The 16,826-nt window shown below is 46.2% G+C and overlaps 1 protein-coding gene across 1 annotated transcript in view; it reads left to right on the forward strand.

Annotated features, from left to right (window-relative positions):
• LOC107124123 (von Willebrand factor A domain-containing protein 5A-like) overlaps positions 1-16,826 on the forward strand; it is a gene marked incomplete at its 5' end in the record, with an annotated part of 37,461 nt that overhangs the window by 8,493 nt on the left and 12,142 nt on the right. Inside the window, 10 exons of the mRNA XM_015427514.1 lie at positions 1,803-2,025; positions 3,738-3,910; positions 6,435-6,549; positions 6,703-6,881; positions 8,049-8,137; positions 8,551-8,695; positions 9,908-9,987; positions 14,428-14,542; positions 15,151-15,343; positions 15,680-15,821. Of these exons, the coding sequence (XP_015283000.1) occupies positions 1,803-2,025; positions 3,738-3,910; positions 6,435-6,549; positions 6,703-6,881; positions 8,049-8,137; positions 8,551-8,695; positions 9,908-9,987; positions 14,428-14,542; positions 15,151-15,343; positions 15,680-15,821 (1,454 nt within the window). The remainder of the gene's footprint in view (positions 1-1,802; positions 2,026-3,737; positions 3,911-6,434; positions 6,550-6,702; positions 6,882-8,048; positions 8,138-8,550; positions 8,696-9,907; positions 9,988-14,427; positions 14,543-15,150; positions 15,344-15,679; positions 15,822-16,826) is intronic.

Consider the following 16,826-nt stretch of genomic DNA (forward strand, 5'->3'; position numbering starts at 1 on the left):
TAGGGAAAGTTTCAAGAATTTTTTTTTTTAATAAAGGTATTTGAAAGTACATTGTCAGAAAGGGAATACCAGTAACAACATAAAAGGTTCATACACTATACTGGTTGGAGATACCTTTGTCAAGGTAAAAGCCAAAATTGTCTTCAGAATATTTTTTTAAAGGTGGGATGGGGATGCCGTCCTCGGGCTCCACTCCAATCCCAAATCTTCAGGAATTTCCCAATTCAGAGTTGGCCCGAGTAGGGAAATAATCATGAACACAGATCAAATTAAGGCACCATCAGGGCTATTTTTGGGCAGGAACGCACAGGAATGGAGTTCTGGCTGACTCCCAAGTTGGCCACGCCCAGCAGGAACTCATTAGCATAATAGGCCACACCCAACAGCAGAAACTCATTAGGATTGGCTACATTAGGGGTGTGTGGCCTAACATGCAAAGGAGTCCCTGCGAGCTGGGTGGAATATATCTAAATTTGGCTAAAGAAAAAAAACAATATTGTGGTGACATGTAGACAATAAAGATGGCTTTGTACACTGTTTTGGAAATAACTAAGGGAGAGAGGGTTGCTTATTTTTTAAAAAACATAACTGTAAAAACGTGGAGAGATGTCTGAAGCGGAAGACAGGCAGCATATCAATATACCGAGTATATTATGTAGGCATTGTGAAAGAAATTCAGTATATTTCTGAGAGGAAAATAAGCTGATAAGAAATGTCCGAAGGAGAATGGTGTGTTTCTGGAACACATGTAAAACCTCTATGCTTACAAAAAAAGAGGGAGGGAGGGAGACCTTTGGAGTCCTGGATCCTGCATCACCAATTTGATTAACATATTTTATTAAAATGCCTCCGTTATGGTCAGTCATACATTTCAGATATGAGAACAGTACGGAATGTCTTCCTGTCACAGTGGAAAGGTCACTGTCTCTTTACCAGGAGTAAATTTCTTCCCTGGCGAGCCTTCTCTTTCACAGTGTTCCCTATAGACAGCACATTCACCAACATTTTATTTTGACTTGGACCCCACGAATAAGTTCTGTTCACTCTAGACAGCCTGTACCATAGAGCTCACTCTGCTAGCACTTCCATTTGTGGAAGACCAGTGGTTTTCAGTATGTCCTTTCATAAGTGGAAGTGCTAGCAGAAGAGGAAGCAGGCTTCATGGTAGGGGCTGTCTAGTGCACGTGGAACTCCTTCATAGGATCAAAGCCAATTGTTTCTACAGGAGTCAACTTGTGCCAACCTTTCCTTGTCCTCATAGACTCATAGAATGTTAGAGTTGGAAGGGACCCTGCAGGTCATCTAGTCCAGCCCCCTGCACTCTGCAGGAACATAGCCGAAAGATAGCACTACAACATACCTGAAAGATGGTCGTCCAGCCTCCGCTTGAAAACATCCAGCAAAGGAGCATCCACCACCTCCTGAGGCAGTCTGTTCCACTGCGCAACCACTAGGAAGGTTCTCCTAATATTTAGCCGGTAACAACTCCCTTGTAATTTCCACCCATTAGATTTAGTCATGCAATCCGGAGCAAGAGAGAATAGATCTGCTCCATCTTCTACATGACAGCCCTTCAAATATTTGAAGACTGATATCATGTCCCCTCTAACCCTTCTCTTTCCCATGCTAAACATACCCAGCTCTTTCAGCCTTTCCTCATAAGACTTGGATTCCAACCCTCTCACCATCCTGGTTGCCCTCTTCTGGACACGCTCGAGCTTGTCAACATCCTTCCTAAAATGTGATGCCCAAAAGTGGACACAGTAATCCTCATGCTCTATCCTCTCCCAATTCTAATACAGGCACAGCAGAAATACGATGATGCCTTGAGTGAAGGATGGGAAGCCTTCCTGCTTGACAGGGATACAAATACCAGTGACGTTTTCATGTGCAACCTGGGTAACCTTCCTCCCAAAGGGGAGACCACGCTGAAGCTGCGCTATATCCAGGCATTGGCTCCAGAGCCTGATGGGGCTGTCTGTTTTGTCCTGCCTGCTGTGCTGAACCCACGCTATGTACCCCCGGGTAAGAACCTGCCTTCTGAAACCCAGCACACTTTTTCAGGTCAAAGATGATTCATAATCCCCCACACATACACACACAATCACTGTAAGGCCCAAGAATTGCTTGAAGAAGCTGTATATGTTGACACTACCAACTTGGATGAGTCCTTCCATTCTTTCTCCCAGTCTTTGTCAAAAGGTTTAAACTCTATCCCAGCCTTTCTAGAAGAAGAGATGCATATAAGCACGCCCTGTCTCGGGTGAGACCATCAGGATCTCCCTCAGTTCCCTCCTTTCTCCCAGTCTTTGTCAAGAGGTTTAAACTCTATCCCAGCCTTTCTAGGAGAAGAGATGCATATAAGCAAGCCCCGTCTTGGGTGAGACCATCAGGATCTCCCTCAGTTCTTATGTTAAAGCCTGATCTATATGTATAGCAGAGTGAAATGAGGGATGTAGAACCCTCAGAGAATAGGCTATACCTCTTCAGATGACAAGTTGAGGATATCACTTTTATTAATTTCCTTGAGCGGTGGCTCAAGTGGTTAAGACGCTGAACTGCAGGCTGTGGAAGGTCAGTAGTTCAGTGGTTCAAGACCCGGGTGCCGCAAGACAGGGTGAGCTCCTGTCTCTAGTTCCAGCTCCTGCCAACCTAGCAGTTCGAAAGCAAGAAATTGCAAGTAGATAAATAGGGACCACTTCGGTGGGAAGGTAACAGTGTTCCGTGCGCCTTGGTGTTTAGTCATGCCGGCCACATGACCACGGAAACGTCTTCAGACAGCGCTGGCTCTTCGGCTTTGAAACGGAGATGAGCACCGCAACCCTAGAGTCGGACTCGACTGGCTTTCGAGCAAGGGAACCTTTACCTTTACCTTTACATAAAATAAAAAGTCTCACAAGCTCCTATTCCTTCAGGTCTCTGGGGTTTCACCTCTAGCTTCGCTCCATAAGTTAGTGCAGGGACAAGCTATTGATCTCGATCAATAGCTAGCTTACCAGCTGCCCCTCCAAGTCACTGTGCTTCAGATAGCAAGACTGAATAGGCATAATGTGGCTACAAAGATCAGGTTTTGAGCTTTCAAAATAGAAGAAGAGATTGGATTTAAACCCTGCCCTTCACTACCTGAAAGAGTCTCAGAGCAGTTTACAATCTCCTTTCCCTTCCCGTCCCCACAACAAACACCCTGTGAGGTAGGTGGGGCTGAGAGAGCTCTGAGAGAACTGCTCTTGAGAGAGCAGCTCTGAAGGAACTTGTTACTGACCCAAGGTCACGCCAGCAGCTGCATTTGGAAGAGTGGAAAATCAAACCCAGGTCTCCCAGATTAGAGTCCACGCTCCTAACCACCACACAAAACTGGCTCTCAGTTTAATGAGGAAGATTAATGAGAACATAGATCAAACCAGTGGTCCATCTAGTCCAGGATTCTGTCTTACATAGTGGCCAACCAGGTACTGTAGATGGCCAACAACAGAGCACAGAGGCAGAGGCCTTCCCCTGATGTTGCTTCCTGGCACTGGCATTCAGACATTTACTCCCTCTGAATACGGCTAGTAGCCACATCCTCTGACAAATAACACATTTTAATCACTCGTTGCTTCTGTCATGCCACACGAACCTCATTTCTCCTGCCTCTGATACTGAGGTTGTGTATCATGCAGTGTTGGTGTATCAGGAGAGGGATTTCTCACTGTGTCCTGTAACTATGGCCTTGCCTGTTTGTGTGTCTCTTTCTGCAGGATCAGAAGGGGGCACAGTCACTGAACAGATACCACTAGTTCCCAAAGGAAAGCTTCCATATACGCTCAGCCTCCGTGCCACGCTGGAGTCCTCCCTTGTCATCAACCGGGTGGAATCCAAATGCGCCCTTGAACCCCTTCGCTACACAGCAGAAAACCATACTGCTGCCCAGGTGTGTTTACTGATGAACTGAATCATTGGTGCTAGTGATTGTTTCTGAAGAAGGGTGTGGCAAAACAGCACGAATAACTCGTGAGCGCTGCTCCATTCTGCCCTCCAAGGCATCTGGTTGCCCAATGACTATCCTGAATCTCCAATCAGCACTTTCCCAGCTCACCCAACATGCAGAGGGGTTTCCTCCTCTCATCTCCTTTGGTATGCTGCCACCAACTGGTTGTTTTAGAAATTGCCTACTGAGAGGGCCAGTACTCTCAGGTTCTCTTCCCATGTGGCTGTTCTAAGGCTTTGCGTAGTGCCTGCATCTCCCTCTACCCAGTGACTGGTTACCATGGGGACTGCTTACCACACCTGCACAATCACAAGGAAATAGTGATTTAGCAAGCATTCAAAATAGTAAATAATTTTTTAAAACTAAAAAGTCCACACACATGCTCTCTTCATAGTAACGGATTGAGCAAGGAATACAAAAGCAAGGTCCAGACACAGTTCCTCTGTCCCTCACTCTCTACATGCCCTAGCCCATCTTGTTCTAGGCATACTCTTTAACTTAGAAGCTACAGTGTTCTAAAAGCTTCTCATTACGTTGAGGTCTTTGTCCAGACACCCAGCCCTCTGGCAAACTCCCCCCCCCCCAATCTCTGTTTCCCTTCTAGGTGTCAGATTCCAGCCACAGTGTGAGCCAACCATTTCTTTGTATCCAGCCAGGATGCCTATAGCATATCCAAAGTATTGATGGTTGTTACTTGGGTGAAACCTGACTGTGTTCCCTGGAAGGACAGATACTGAAGCTGAAGTTCAGATAAGAGAGCACTCACTGGAAAATACCCTGATACTGGAAAAGGAGGGAACGGCAAAGGATGAGATGGTTAGACAGTGTTATCAATGCAACAAACATGAAGTTGAGCACACTCCGGAGGATGGCGGAGGACAGGAGGGCCTGATGTGTTGTGGTCCATGGGGTCATGAAGAATCGGACTCGACTGTGAGACTGAACAACAAAAACAACTTGGGTGATACTTGAAAGCAGTTGACTTCCACCTTATACCTGTCTTCTGCCAGAAGAAACTTCTAGGGGTTGTGTCAAAACCAAACCTCAAAATAAAAAGGTATTTCTCTGCCAAGAGTGTATTTCCTTCCCAGAAAATTCATGTAATCTCCATCCCAAATTCTTGCTGCTTAACCCTAAATCTCAGCTCAATAGTTCACTGGTATATGCTGCAAAAACCTATACTTTCGATTCAGATACTACAAAAGGATACATAATTATTAGCTGTGAATCATAACAAGGTTTTTCCCTGTAGACAGAAGGGAATCGGCTAAAATCTGCACTGCAGCCACTTCCCCCCACCCCTTTAAGCAGGAAGTTTTGCGTTGATGATGCCACAATGCACCCAGAATACGTGGGGCTAAGTGCTGCTGTAGGCTTAATCAAATGCCACTGTAGCAAAGCCAAGTGACAGCACACGAAGATCTCTAAAAGGACGTGGTTGAATGTTGGAAACAAGATAAGGTTCCTGAACTTGGGGAATGGATTAAAAAACTACTTTTTATGGTTGAAATGGATAAAATGACAAGGAAACTTAACAACTTGGAAGCAGAAGAATTTTTTGCAGACTGGAAAGACTTTAAAGATTATTTGAAGAAATACTGGGATGTAAAGGACAATTTACTTTGCTTTGAGAACTATTGAAAATTAAAGGATAGTAGAAAATAGATAAATGTATAAGAATAACTGTTGAAGGATAAGTTACCTGTGGTTGTGAATAAGGAGAAAAGGAGGTATGGAGAAAATTTAAGAATATGGCTGGAGGTTGGAGCACTGTGGGAAGCCGAGAAGGGGGGAGGGGAAGGGAGGAGGGAAGGATATATAATTATATAAGTTTTGATATATGTTTGAACTTTTTTTATTATATCCTAATAAATTGTTTTTGAAAAAAAAATAAAAGGATGTGGTTGAGTGGGGAATATAACTTTTTTAACAGGAGCACATTTGAAGAATGGAAAGTGCAGATAACAAGGAATTAGTTCCTCCCTGCATATTCCTGCTTCCCTTTATGTAAATGGAAGGCATTTTAAAGTGAATTTTGAGCCCTGTTACCGTGTCCACAACTTAAGCAGTATGGGGGAAAAGGTGATCTTAAGTTGTGCTGTTTCCTAAATATGCAGATGGGATCTCTGTGGAATGTGGTGGGGTGCTAGGAGTTATTTGGGAGGCTCCACAAAGCCTGATTTGATCTCTGGTCTTTTTGTTTGACATCCTTGGTGTAAGGGTAACCATTATCCAGTCTCCAGTACTTCTACTCCCTGTGTTTCGTCTTTGGTATAAGGGTAACCATTATCCAGTCTCCTACCCCCTGTGTTTCCTCATAAGTTTCTGATCTGGGGTTGTCTTCTCAGTGAAAGGAGGGTAGCTGTAACAGGACTTATGCTTGCTCTCAACTGGAGTTCTTTGGGGAACGGAAACCTTCCCTAGCCTCCAGTGTTCACTCTGTTTTTTGTTTTAATCTCTCCCAAAGGTCTCCTTGGCTGAAGGGCACCAATTTGACCAAGATGTAGAGCTGCTGATTTATTATGAGGAAGTTCACAAGCCCAGTGCAGTCCTCGAGGCTGGGAAGCCAGGAGCTGCGTCAGGTGGGCAAGCCATGGATGGAGGCTGAAGTGCAGGGGACTCTGGGAGATTCATTTGACCAGTGTGTGGCTGGCTGGCACAGTACTTGGTGAGGAGTGTGGGCATTAATTGGGTAGAAATGTCTATTGACTCTCCTTTCTCCCTGTGCAAAACAGGATCCTTGATGGGGGACCCAGCCCTTCTGCTTACCCTCTACCCCAGCTTGAACTATGACCCCAAGCCAGGCCTGAATGCCACTGGGGAGTTCATCTTCTTGCTGGATCGCTCTGGCAGCATGGACTGGAGAATGGATAACAGAAGTTGCTATTCACCAACACGTATTCAGAGTGCCAAGGTAGGGATGAACGGGCTAAATCAGTGCTACTCATTCCACAGCTCATAGAGAGCCACATTCACAACTACTGTCCGTGGAAAGGGCCACATGACTGCTACATGCCACCCCACCAAGTACACATACACACAACAATAATAACTTTTTAAATTACCGGAGAAGCTCAGACCACATAGGGTGGCCTCTCCCAACCACTGCTGACCCTCAGCCTGCCTTGTGTATATGGCCTGAGGGGCGGTGACCTGGGGAGAGACAGGGTAGGCAGAGATGGAAGTGAAGGGCACGCAGCCTTCCCACTGTAAGAGCCTGCCTGAAACAGGCTTTGAGTATTCCGAAGGAAGGCCCCAACCCCAAGCTAGCACTGCTGGCTGTCTCAGAGCAGCGCCGCTCTCTCCGCAGCACCCGGTTCACAGCTTAGGTGATGGCAAGATGTCCAAGACTGCTCTGCCTCATGAGAGGGGAGAGAGGGAGAAGGCAGCAAGGGAAGTCAAGAACGCTCAGGCTTCCTGCTGCAAAAGCCTACTCTGCGTCAGCCAGCTGTGCCAGAAGCCGGTGTTGTGCCCCCTTTACTGCTCTCTTCCCGAGCATGAGGCTGCTCAAGGCAAGAAAGTGGGATTGCCAAAGTGCCAGGCAGAGAGCCAGCTGGCTGTGCAGAAAGGAAAGCCAACACTGTGGCCAGCTTGCTGTTTTCCCCAGGAGCCTGCCCTTGTGTCGGGGTGAGAGCACAGAGGCTGTGGAGGAAGACAGGGCAGGTGTTGGAAAAGTGTTTGGTCCCATAAGTGGCACGAGGGAAGCACTTCAGAGCGGCTTACTCATCTGCCTGTCCCTCCAGTTGTCACTGTTTCAAGGTAGAAACTACACACCCAGTCTGTCAAACAATACACTTGCCCACATTTCTGAAATATTTAGTGAGTGTCACATTGGAAATGGTGCTCAGAAGGGCCACTGGTGGCCTGTCTGAGAGTAGCGTGTGGGTCCTGAGCCACTCGATGTCACTAGCCTAAATGCTGGAGCCTCTGACAGAGGGAAGTTCATCTGAGGGTTGGTTGTACTAGGGAAGAAGTGTACTAAGGACGGAGACGGCAAGCGCTCTGTGGAAGCACGGAGGTAGTGCTGTGACGGGAGGGAATCCAGAGGGGTAACTTCAGATTTTCTCTCCCCCCACCTCAGGAGACCCTGATTCTCCTCCTGAAGAGCCTCCCTCTGGGATGCTTCTTCAACATCTATGGCTTTGGATCCCGCTGTGACTCATTTTACCCGTGAGTGTCAGAATTTTCGCATGTTTCATTCCTCGTTCCTTCCTCTCTCTCCTATTTCCATCTTGCCTCCCTGAGCCCAAGGGGACGTTTCAATTTCAGCTTGCTAATGTTGACGAAATGTAATCAAACCAATCATCCCTGATTGACCTGAAATTTCATGATGCTCCACTGGGCAGCAGTGTTCTTCCCTTTTTTTCTGTACTTTTAATATTATCTTATTGGCAGTTACTAGCCACTAATGGCTTGAATTTTAGTGGAGGGAGAATTGTTATAAGACTAGGGTGCTGGAGAGTAAAAGGGTTGCTTGGGTGAGTTTAGTGAATATGTGCAAGTCTGAGACAGGGAGCAGAGTAGATAGGGCAGGTAAACCTCATCCGCATCTTTGACTCTCCTCTGACTTTTACCCTCTGCAGGCAGAGCGTAGAGTACACCCAGGAGACCATGTCAGAGTCTCTCCAACGTGTGAAGAAGCTGCGGGCTGACTTGGGGGGCACAAGGATTCTGAAACCACTGAAGGCCATTTACAGTCAGCCATGCCGAGAAGGACATCCTCGTCAGGTACAGAAAAGAAATGACTGTGTGATACTTCAGGTGTTGTGAAAAGTAATGGAACACGTATGTCGGGCTGAAGATACATGGTCCCAGTACCCTTATTACCAAAGTCTGCCATTACCAGCAGTTTGCTTTTGAAATCAGAAGCCTCTGTGCCTTTAGCGTTGACAGTGAGAAAAGGCAGAGAGGGTAATGTTCCTTCCAAGGGCTAGGGTCGTTGGAACCATGTTGCCGAAGCAGAACTTTTTTTTTATTTCCAGAGGCAAGTTCTTGAGTATTTTTAAGCATACTCCAGATTGAAAACCACTGGAATGTCTTCTGCAGTGTCATCTTCTGGGCATGGAACAGCAGTCACTGGGGGTGTTGGGGGAGGAGTTATTTGTGGATTTCCTGCATTGTGCAAGGGGTTGGACTCAGCCATGCCGAGAAGGACATCCTCGTCAGGTACGGAAAAGAAATGACTGTGTGATACTTCAGGTGTTGCGAAAAGTAATGGAACACATATGTCGGGCTGAAGATATGTGGTCCCAGTACCCTTATCACCAAAGTCTGCCATTACCAGCAGTTCACTTTTGAAATCAGATGCCTCTGTGCCTGTAGCATTGACAGTGAGAAAAGGCAGAGAGGATAATGTTCCTTCCAAGGGCTAGGGTCGTTGGAACCGTGTTGCCGAAGCAGAACTTTTTTTTTATTTCCAGAGGCAAGTTCTTGAGTATTTTTAACCATACTCCAGATTGAAAACCACTGAAATATCTTCTGCAGTGTCATCTTCTGGGCATGGAACAGCAGTCACTGGGGGTGTTGGGGGAGGAGTTATTTGTGGATTTCCTGCATTGTGCAGGGGGTTGGACTAGATGACCCTGGAGGTCCCTTCCAACTCTATGATTCTAATAACAGACACATCAGGCATTGGCGTCTGTCAACTAATACAAGGCTGAACTATGCCTGCGTGTGAAGTGCTGACAGGTTGCAGCTGACCTATGGCAACCCCAGCGAGGGGCTTTCAAGGCAAGTGAGAAGCATGTGATTTGCTATTGCCGGTAGTCTCCCATCACCGACCCTGCTTAGCTTCTGATATGTGACGAGATCAGGCTGTACCATACAGCTTTCCTTTCCAAATTAGACTTAAAGAGGATGTATAAAACCTCCTCTGTGCTAATAGGTCTCCACAGATAAGCTTTTGGCCTCCAATCTCACATCCCTCTCCTTCTCTTTCAGCTGTTTGTGTTCACAGATGGAGAGGTTTCTAACACTAATGAAGTAATTGCGGAAGTTCAGTGTCACAGCAACTCCCACAGGTTGTAACTGGAACAAGAGATCAAACACTCTTGGCCTGCTGTATCCTCTGCATAACCTTCTCTGTCTTAGTCTCTTACTTCCTCCCCAGCACCTTATTCAGATAATAAGTAGTCAGATCCAGCCCAAATCAAAGTAGCAGGTACTCATTTGCATATTAAGCGATACACCCCTAGTGTAGCCAGTCCTCCAAGAGCTTACAGTAGCTTCTGTAAGAAGAGCTCTGTAAGCTCGTGGAGGATTGGCTACATTGGGGGGGTGGCCTAATATGCAAAGGAGTTCCTGCTACAAAAAGAGCACTGATCCGGTTAACATAAATTAGGCGCCATGGCTCAATAGCAGAGCATCTGCTTGACATACAGAAGGTGCCACGTTCAGTCCACAGCACTTCCAGTGACAAGGATCAGGTAGTAGGTGATGTGAAATACTTCGGCTGTGGTCACACACACTAAATAATTCACTTTCAATCCACTTTCAGTGCACTTTCCAACTGGATTTTACTGTGTGAACTAGCAAGATCCAGTTGGAAAGTGCATTGAAAGTGGATTATTTCGTGTCTGTGACTGCAGCCTTTGCCTGACACTCTGGAAAGCCACTGCCAGTCTGGACTATACTGACCTTGATCGAGCAATGTTCTGATTCATAAATAATAGAAGGGATTTATTGTGTTAAATGTATTTGTTAACCAGATAATCCAAATGAAACAATAACAATTAGTAATACTTTGGTATCATCAGAAATGTTTGTTTGATATTTGCACTTTCCACTTTCAGTGTTACCAGCGGTGGGAGGGGCAGTATTCAGGTAGCAGATGGTCTGAATGATAGGGACATCTGCAATCAGAAGATTTACCAGAACTTCCCACTGAAGACGCCTTGATTGACAGAAACACTGAGCATTAAAACATTTATCATTCTAGTATTTGTGTGGTTTGGAAAGTGGCTTTCCAAGGAAGTGGGGGTCCTGTAAAGGGACTGGCCTGAGTTGTCTGAACTAGCTTGTTATCTGGGGTTGTACCTGCTATACACAAAGAAAAAAAATGTTTTGCTTTGTAATCTTTGATGGGGCGGCAGAGCTGTGGAAATGGGGGGGGCAAGGTTCAGGCAAAAAGTAAAGCTATATTTTCTCTCCACCCACCCCCAGAATGCGGTACTTATGCCAAGAGAGAGGCAAATGTTCTGCTAGTTCTTATTTCCTGGCAAGCACTCCCCTTCACAGAAATGGGGGTGATGGTTTTGTCCTGTTCCCTGAATGTAAAGCAGGCAGCATGAAGTTGGTATGCTATACTGAATGAGGGTCTGAGAACTCTCAACTTTAACAGTTTTGTTTGAAAAGTACCTTGGGGAATTTGGGTTTGGGGCCATGTCTAGAAGTGAGGCCCGAGGAGAAAATTTCAGTGGACTTTTTTAGTTCATAGTTCAGTGGGGTGATCCCTGTATATTTTTGCAAGATTGTTGTTGTTTTGCCCCATCCTAGTTTGCATCAGTTTCTGGGTGATGTACAATAGAGGCACAAAGCCATAAAATGAATTTACAAAACATTAAGAATTCAGGATAACAAACATAAAATAACAATTTTTTAAAAACCAAGTTTAAAAAGTCCCAGATGGCGTCCTTAAAAATTTCATCCCGGTTCTGGACTGCCTGGCCGCTTTCTGGGCAGGGGGAGAGGGAAACAGAAGATCAGAATTAAGGGGAGGAGGAGAGGAAGAGGTAAAACACAGGGAATGGGTAAAATCTTTTTTAAAAATCTTTTTTTTAAATGGAATACGAGCATGACAAGGCGTAAACCACAAACCTTGCCTTAGTACTTTGTGTTGTTTGATGCATTTCGCCGTCATCTGAGTTCTGAGCAAAGGTACTGGAAAATGGTACTGGAATAAAACAAGTTCATTTGTGGTAGAAGGCAGGGTTGAACTCCCCTCATCCCCGCACTGCAGTTTACAATAGACCCCACATTCGTCACCTGCTTGAGGACTGAGGGAGAGGAGGAAGAAACACCCAAGCTTATCTTGTCACTTCTCTCTTTGCTGCAGAGGAGAAATTTGAGTGTCAATAAAATGCGGGGGGGGGGGTTCCTTTCTCTTACTTGTCTGAAGTTTGGCAGGGAGGATCCCCTAGTGAAGAAAACTATAAGCCTTGAGAATTTCATCCAAAGGGGAAAATATGTGGGAATGTGTTCACTCCCCAAACTAATGAAAGTAAAAACTAAATAGAATACCTAATGTTATTACGTCAGTACCCAGCTTTAAGGAAACACTCAGTTCCATTTGGGGGAAACCCTCAGTTCCATTTGGGCAGAACTCCTTCCTTATGTCAGGAGGTTCTCACTCTAGCTGACCCACACTAGCCACTGTATAGGCCTTTCTTTTGGGGTACTGGAGGACACTCCAACCCTCTTAGTGATTGTCTTTATTTCTCCTTCCTTGGACCTAGCTTATTGGCAGTTTGGGGTGTTTACCTATCCTGAGAGCCCCCCTGATGGAGTAAAGACTCTTTGGTTTATTGCTCTTTACACTTTGGACTTTAAACAGCAGGTACCATCCATATGGAGAGTGTTAATTCACAGCGACCTGACAGCACTAAACACACACACGCTATTCATATATTTCATGCAGTAATTGCAAAGGCACTTCTGTTAAAATTTAACCAAGTTCAATTTTACAGAAGGGAGATTTTCCAGCAAACTTAAGGTTTGCAGTAGGCAGAGGGGTGGGCAGAGTGTTGGGGAGGCAGAAAAGGGAGGCAAGATTCCCCCCTCCCCCACAAGTTTCTGTCAGGTCTCTGTGGTGGATGAGAGGTGTGGGAGAAGAGACCAAAAATGAAGGGGAGAACCAGCTGGGAGAGGGAAGGATGGGATTCCCCCACAGACCCAATTCCCCCAGATCCCTGCCTGCACACATATAATCCAGAGAATGCCACCATCTCACCCCCTGTAAGAAAGACATGTGGATAACCTTTATATTTCCGTGGGGATTCGTTGTTTATTTCTTGCTCCCAGAATGCCAGGAGGTGCTATCTGACCCCCAGCACTGTTTTATATCTGTATACTTGTTCAGCATTTTACCGAGGATGATGAACAAGTACCTTAAGGTCATGTGGCCTGAGACATCTGTGCCCCCCCCCCGCACTTTATTTGTGTAGTGTCCTGCCTGATGAAAAGTTCTGGACAACTCATAAGCTTGCACACTGTTCTGTGTGACTGTGGTGGGACCAGGAGGTGGGGAGAGTGTTTTGGAAGCCATCCCATGTCCTCTCCTACACCTGACAGACAGCTGCCTGTCCACTGTAGGAGGGGAGGTGGAGGAAGGAGTATTAGAAGCCACTGTGGAGGTGGGGCTGCACCTGACAGACAACCACCTGTTAGGTTTAGGAGGTGGGGGGAGTGGGTTGAAAGCCATCAGAGAGGCTGGGCCAGCAGCTTTGCTTCACCTCACAGGTGGTTCTTGGCCACTCCTGATTTCCTCAACTGTCATTATCTCTCTGCAGTCCCCTGTAACTGTTGGGGTTTTTTTAAACCACAGAACACTGAGCTCTGCAGCTGACCAATCAGAGAGTGGGAGCACATTTTCCCTCTTTTGACCCACTTAGGGGTCGAATTTCTAAAAATCCCTTCTTAGCGAACACCTACGCCACAGTGGGAGTGATCTCCCTGAATTTGGTGTCTCTAGGTCCAGCGGTTTGGCCTGGGCATTGATTTTACAGTGTGGGGACTTTCTTTTATATATATAGATGGGGATTCATAGTTTACTTCTTGCTCCCAGAATGCCAGGAGGTGCTTTCTGACCCCCAGCACCATTTTATATCTGTATACTTGTTCAGCATTTCACAGAGGATGCTGGCAACCCAAGCCCTTAGGGTCATGTGGCCTGAGACATCTGCGCTCCCCTCCCCCCCTCATCACTTTATTTGTCTGGTGTCCTGCCTGATTAAGAATTCTGGAGAACTCATAAGCTTGCACACTGTTCTGTGTGATTGCGGTGGGACCAAATAAAAAGTTTCACATGGCTTATGTTCTGGTTTTTTGGATACAAATTTTTTAAACCCCCTGTTTTGTTTTTGCACCTTTCCTTGCAGGTGCTTCTCCTTCGGCATTGGCGAAGGGTGGGGATTCGTTGTTTATTTCTTGCTCCCGGAATGCCAGGAGGTGCTATCTGACCCCCAGCACTGTTTTATATCGGTATACTTGTTCAGCATTTTACCGAGGATGATGAACAAGTACCTTAAGGTCATGTGGCCTGAGACATCTGTGCCCCCCCCCCGCACTTTATTTGTGTAGTGTCCTGCCTGATGAAAAGTTCTGGACAACTCATAAGCTTGCACACTGTTCTGTGTGACTGTGGTGGGACCAAATAAAAGGTTTCACGTGGCTTTTGTTCTTGTTTTTTGGATACAAAGTTTTTAAAACCCGTTTTTGTTTTGGTTTTGCACCTTTGCTTACAGGTGCTTCTCCTTCGGCATTGGCGAAGGGTCCTCCACAGCCCTCATCAAAGGCATTGCTCGAGCAGCTGGAGGCAGTGCTGAATTCATCACGGGCAAGGAGCGCATGCAAGCCAAGGTGAGGATCCGGGAGCCTGGCTTTCCCCTCCGTCTTTGGCTGGACTCCACTCTTCTCCCCTGAGCTCTAGGTAGCTTTCCAGGCTCCCCTCTCTGGCAAAGAGCACCCAAAAGCTTGCACTCCCAGCCTAACTGACTTTGAAATGAAACAAGGCATTCTGTCTTGCAGTCTTTCCTCAGATCCTGCCAGGAATGGGTCCTCGGATGGGTGCTCTTGTTCAGCCCTCTCTTCCTCTTGTTCTACAGACTGTTTTCTTCCTCCTTCACCAGCTAATCATGCCCAAGTGATTTCAACGTAGTATTTTCCTGTACAAGACATGATTTAATACAGTCACTAAAAGCCAAAAAATTAGATTGTTTATTTGTGTTTTCTGTTGAAAGAGAGTGCTTTGTCATTTCTACACCTAAAGCGTGCTTATTTAGTGTCTATTGCCTACTGGTACTTAAACACCTATGTATCAAACAACTCAGGATAAAATAAAGAGGATGTCTTGTTCAGTCGTTGTGCTGGCTTCAAAAGGCATCTGCAAAACTTTTTTTTAGCTTTCTTATTGGACAAGGAACCCTGTTGTCTACCTTAGGCCTACTTATGCTGTTTCCTTCCTTCAGGCCTTGCAGTCTTTGAAGAAAGCCCTGCAGCCAGCAGTAACAGGAATCTCTGTGCATTGGGATTTGCCTTCCGGTCTTGAGGCTGTGCTTGTGGGGTCCGGCCCACAGGTCATATTTGAAGGGCAGCGCAGCCTCATCTACGCCCAGATCCATGGGCAGCATCAGGCAAGCAACCTCCACCAAGGCCCCAAAGGCTGACCATCAGTCCCTATCCATCTCTCTTGGCCAAGGAATAGGGCTGCCAAATCCCCCCGGGGGGCGGATTTCCCCCCGCTTTGGAGGCCCGGTTTCCGCCGCCGCAGATTCGGGCCCCAGGGGAAGCCCCACCCTGGTGTGGATGTCAGCCGGATGTGACGTGATGACACCGGGCACGCTGGGGGCGGGGCCACAGCCATTTGAGGGGAAAACATAGACGCCGTCCGGGAGCCCCCCGCCGCAAAGAGAAACAGGTTTGGCAACCCTACCAAGGAAACCGTAGGACCTTTTGAGGTCTTGGTACTTTGGGCAATGTTTCCAGAATGAATCCCTCCTTTCCTTCTGCTCTGCCAATTTTTTTGTTCTCTGCAGTCCTCAGGTGCCTTAGAGGGGTCGGCTGTGCTTCAGTACAACATCCAAGGCCAGACTTTCACGGAGACAATGAAGTTTCCCCTTCAAGCTCAGGAGAGTGACAGGTAGGATGATCTTCTGTTTATGACTGCCTGATCATCAGCCAGCGTGCTAGAACTGGGAAGAGAGATGTGAAGGCTTGAAGAAATAGTAATTGAGGGGGTTAGTGTTCTTCTGTTCCCCCCCCCCAGGTTTTTTCTTTCTAAACGATCCACAAAGTTACTTAGATAAGCTTATTAGGTACTGTGATCTGTTCTACTGTGCTTAGCTTTCTGAAACTAGGATCCTGATATGTAATTCTTGTATCATTTCATGTGTAATGTTAAGATTTATGCTCTCCTTCAGTTCTGCTTTTAGATTTCTGATTGGTTTTATAACTTTAACCCTGTTGTCTTTATTGAATACCCCGTCGTTTTGATTGCATCGACTCACTATTTGTCCGTGAATAAAACTTTGTTGGCCTTAAAGGTGCCACTGGACTCAAACTATGTTTCATGTCCTTGAGTCCAAGTGAGAAAGATGAACTATAACATAAATGAAACAAATATTTTTTTTATTTTGTTTTTTGATTAGTTTTATTTTATTAAGGTAAGTTAGAAGTTTTGAGGGAGCACTGAAAACAAAAACCTCCTGTGAAATATTTTCTCTGCTTTAATGATTGAAACGCTTTTCAAGCACTCCACCGTGAGGTGAGAAATTGCATTTGATATCATTGTTAAGCTGTCCTGACATAATTACTCCAGTGGAAAATGCTTCCAGAATGTTAACATCCCAGATCATTTCCTAAACCAATCTTTATGTGATTCATCTCTCCCTTATATATAATTGAGTAACACGCAGAGTCACGCAGCAGAGAGAAAATGCACACCAACAGTGTTTCGACGGCTGAACTGTCCGACAGAAGCTTCTCCAGCTTCCATTGGCTGTGTCCCCTAAGTCCCACCTCAGAACACTCCCCCCCCCAACTCGCCAGGGCTGGATGGAATGGCGGCGGCAGCTCATCACCGCTCGCCGAGGCCGGATTCCCCCAACTTTATTGCACGCCTGTTTTTTCCCCTCCCCCGCCTGCC

This window comes from Gekko japonicus, unplaced genomic scaffold, assembly GCF_001447785.1.
Source record: "Gekko japonicus isolate JY-2015 unplaced genomic scaffold, Gekko_japonicus_V1.1 scaffold4247, whole genome shotgun sequence".
NCBI classification, from domain to species: Eukaryota; Metazoa; Chordata; class Lepidosauria; order Squamata; family Gekkonidae; genus Gekko; species Gekko japonicus.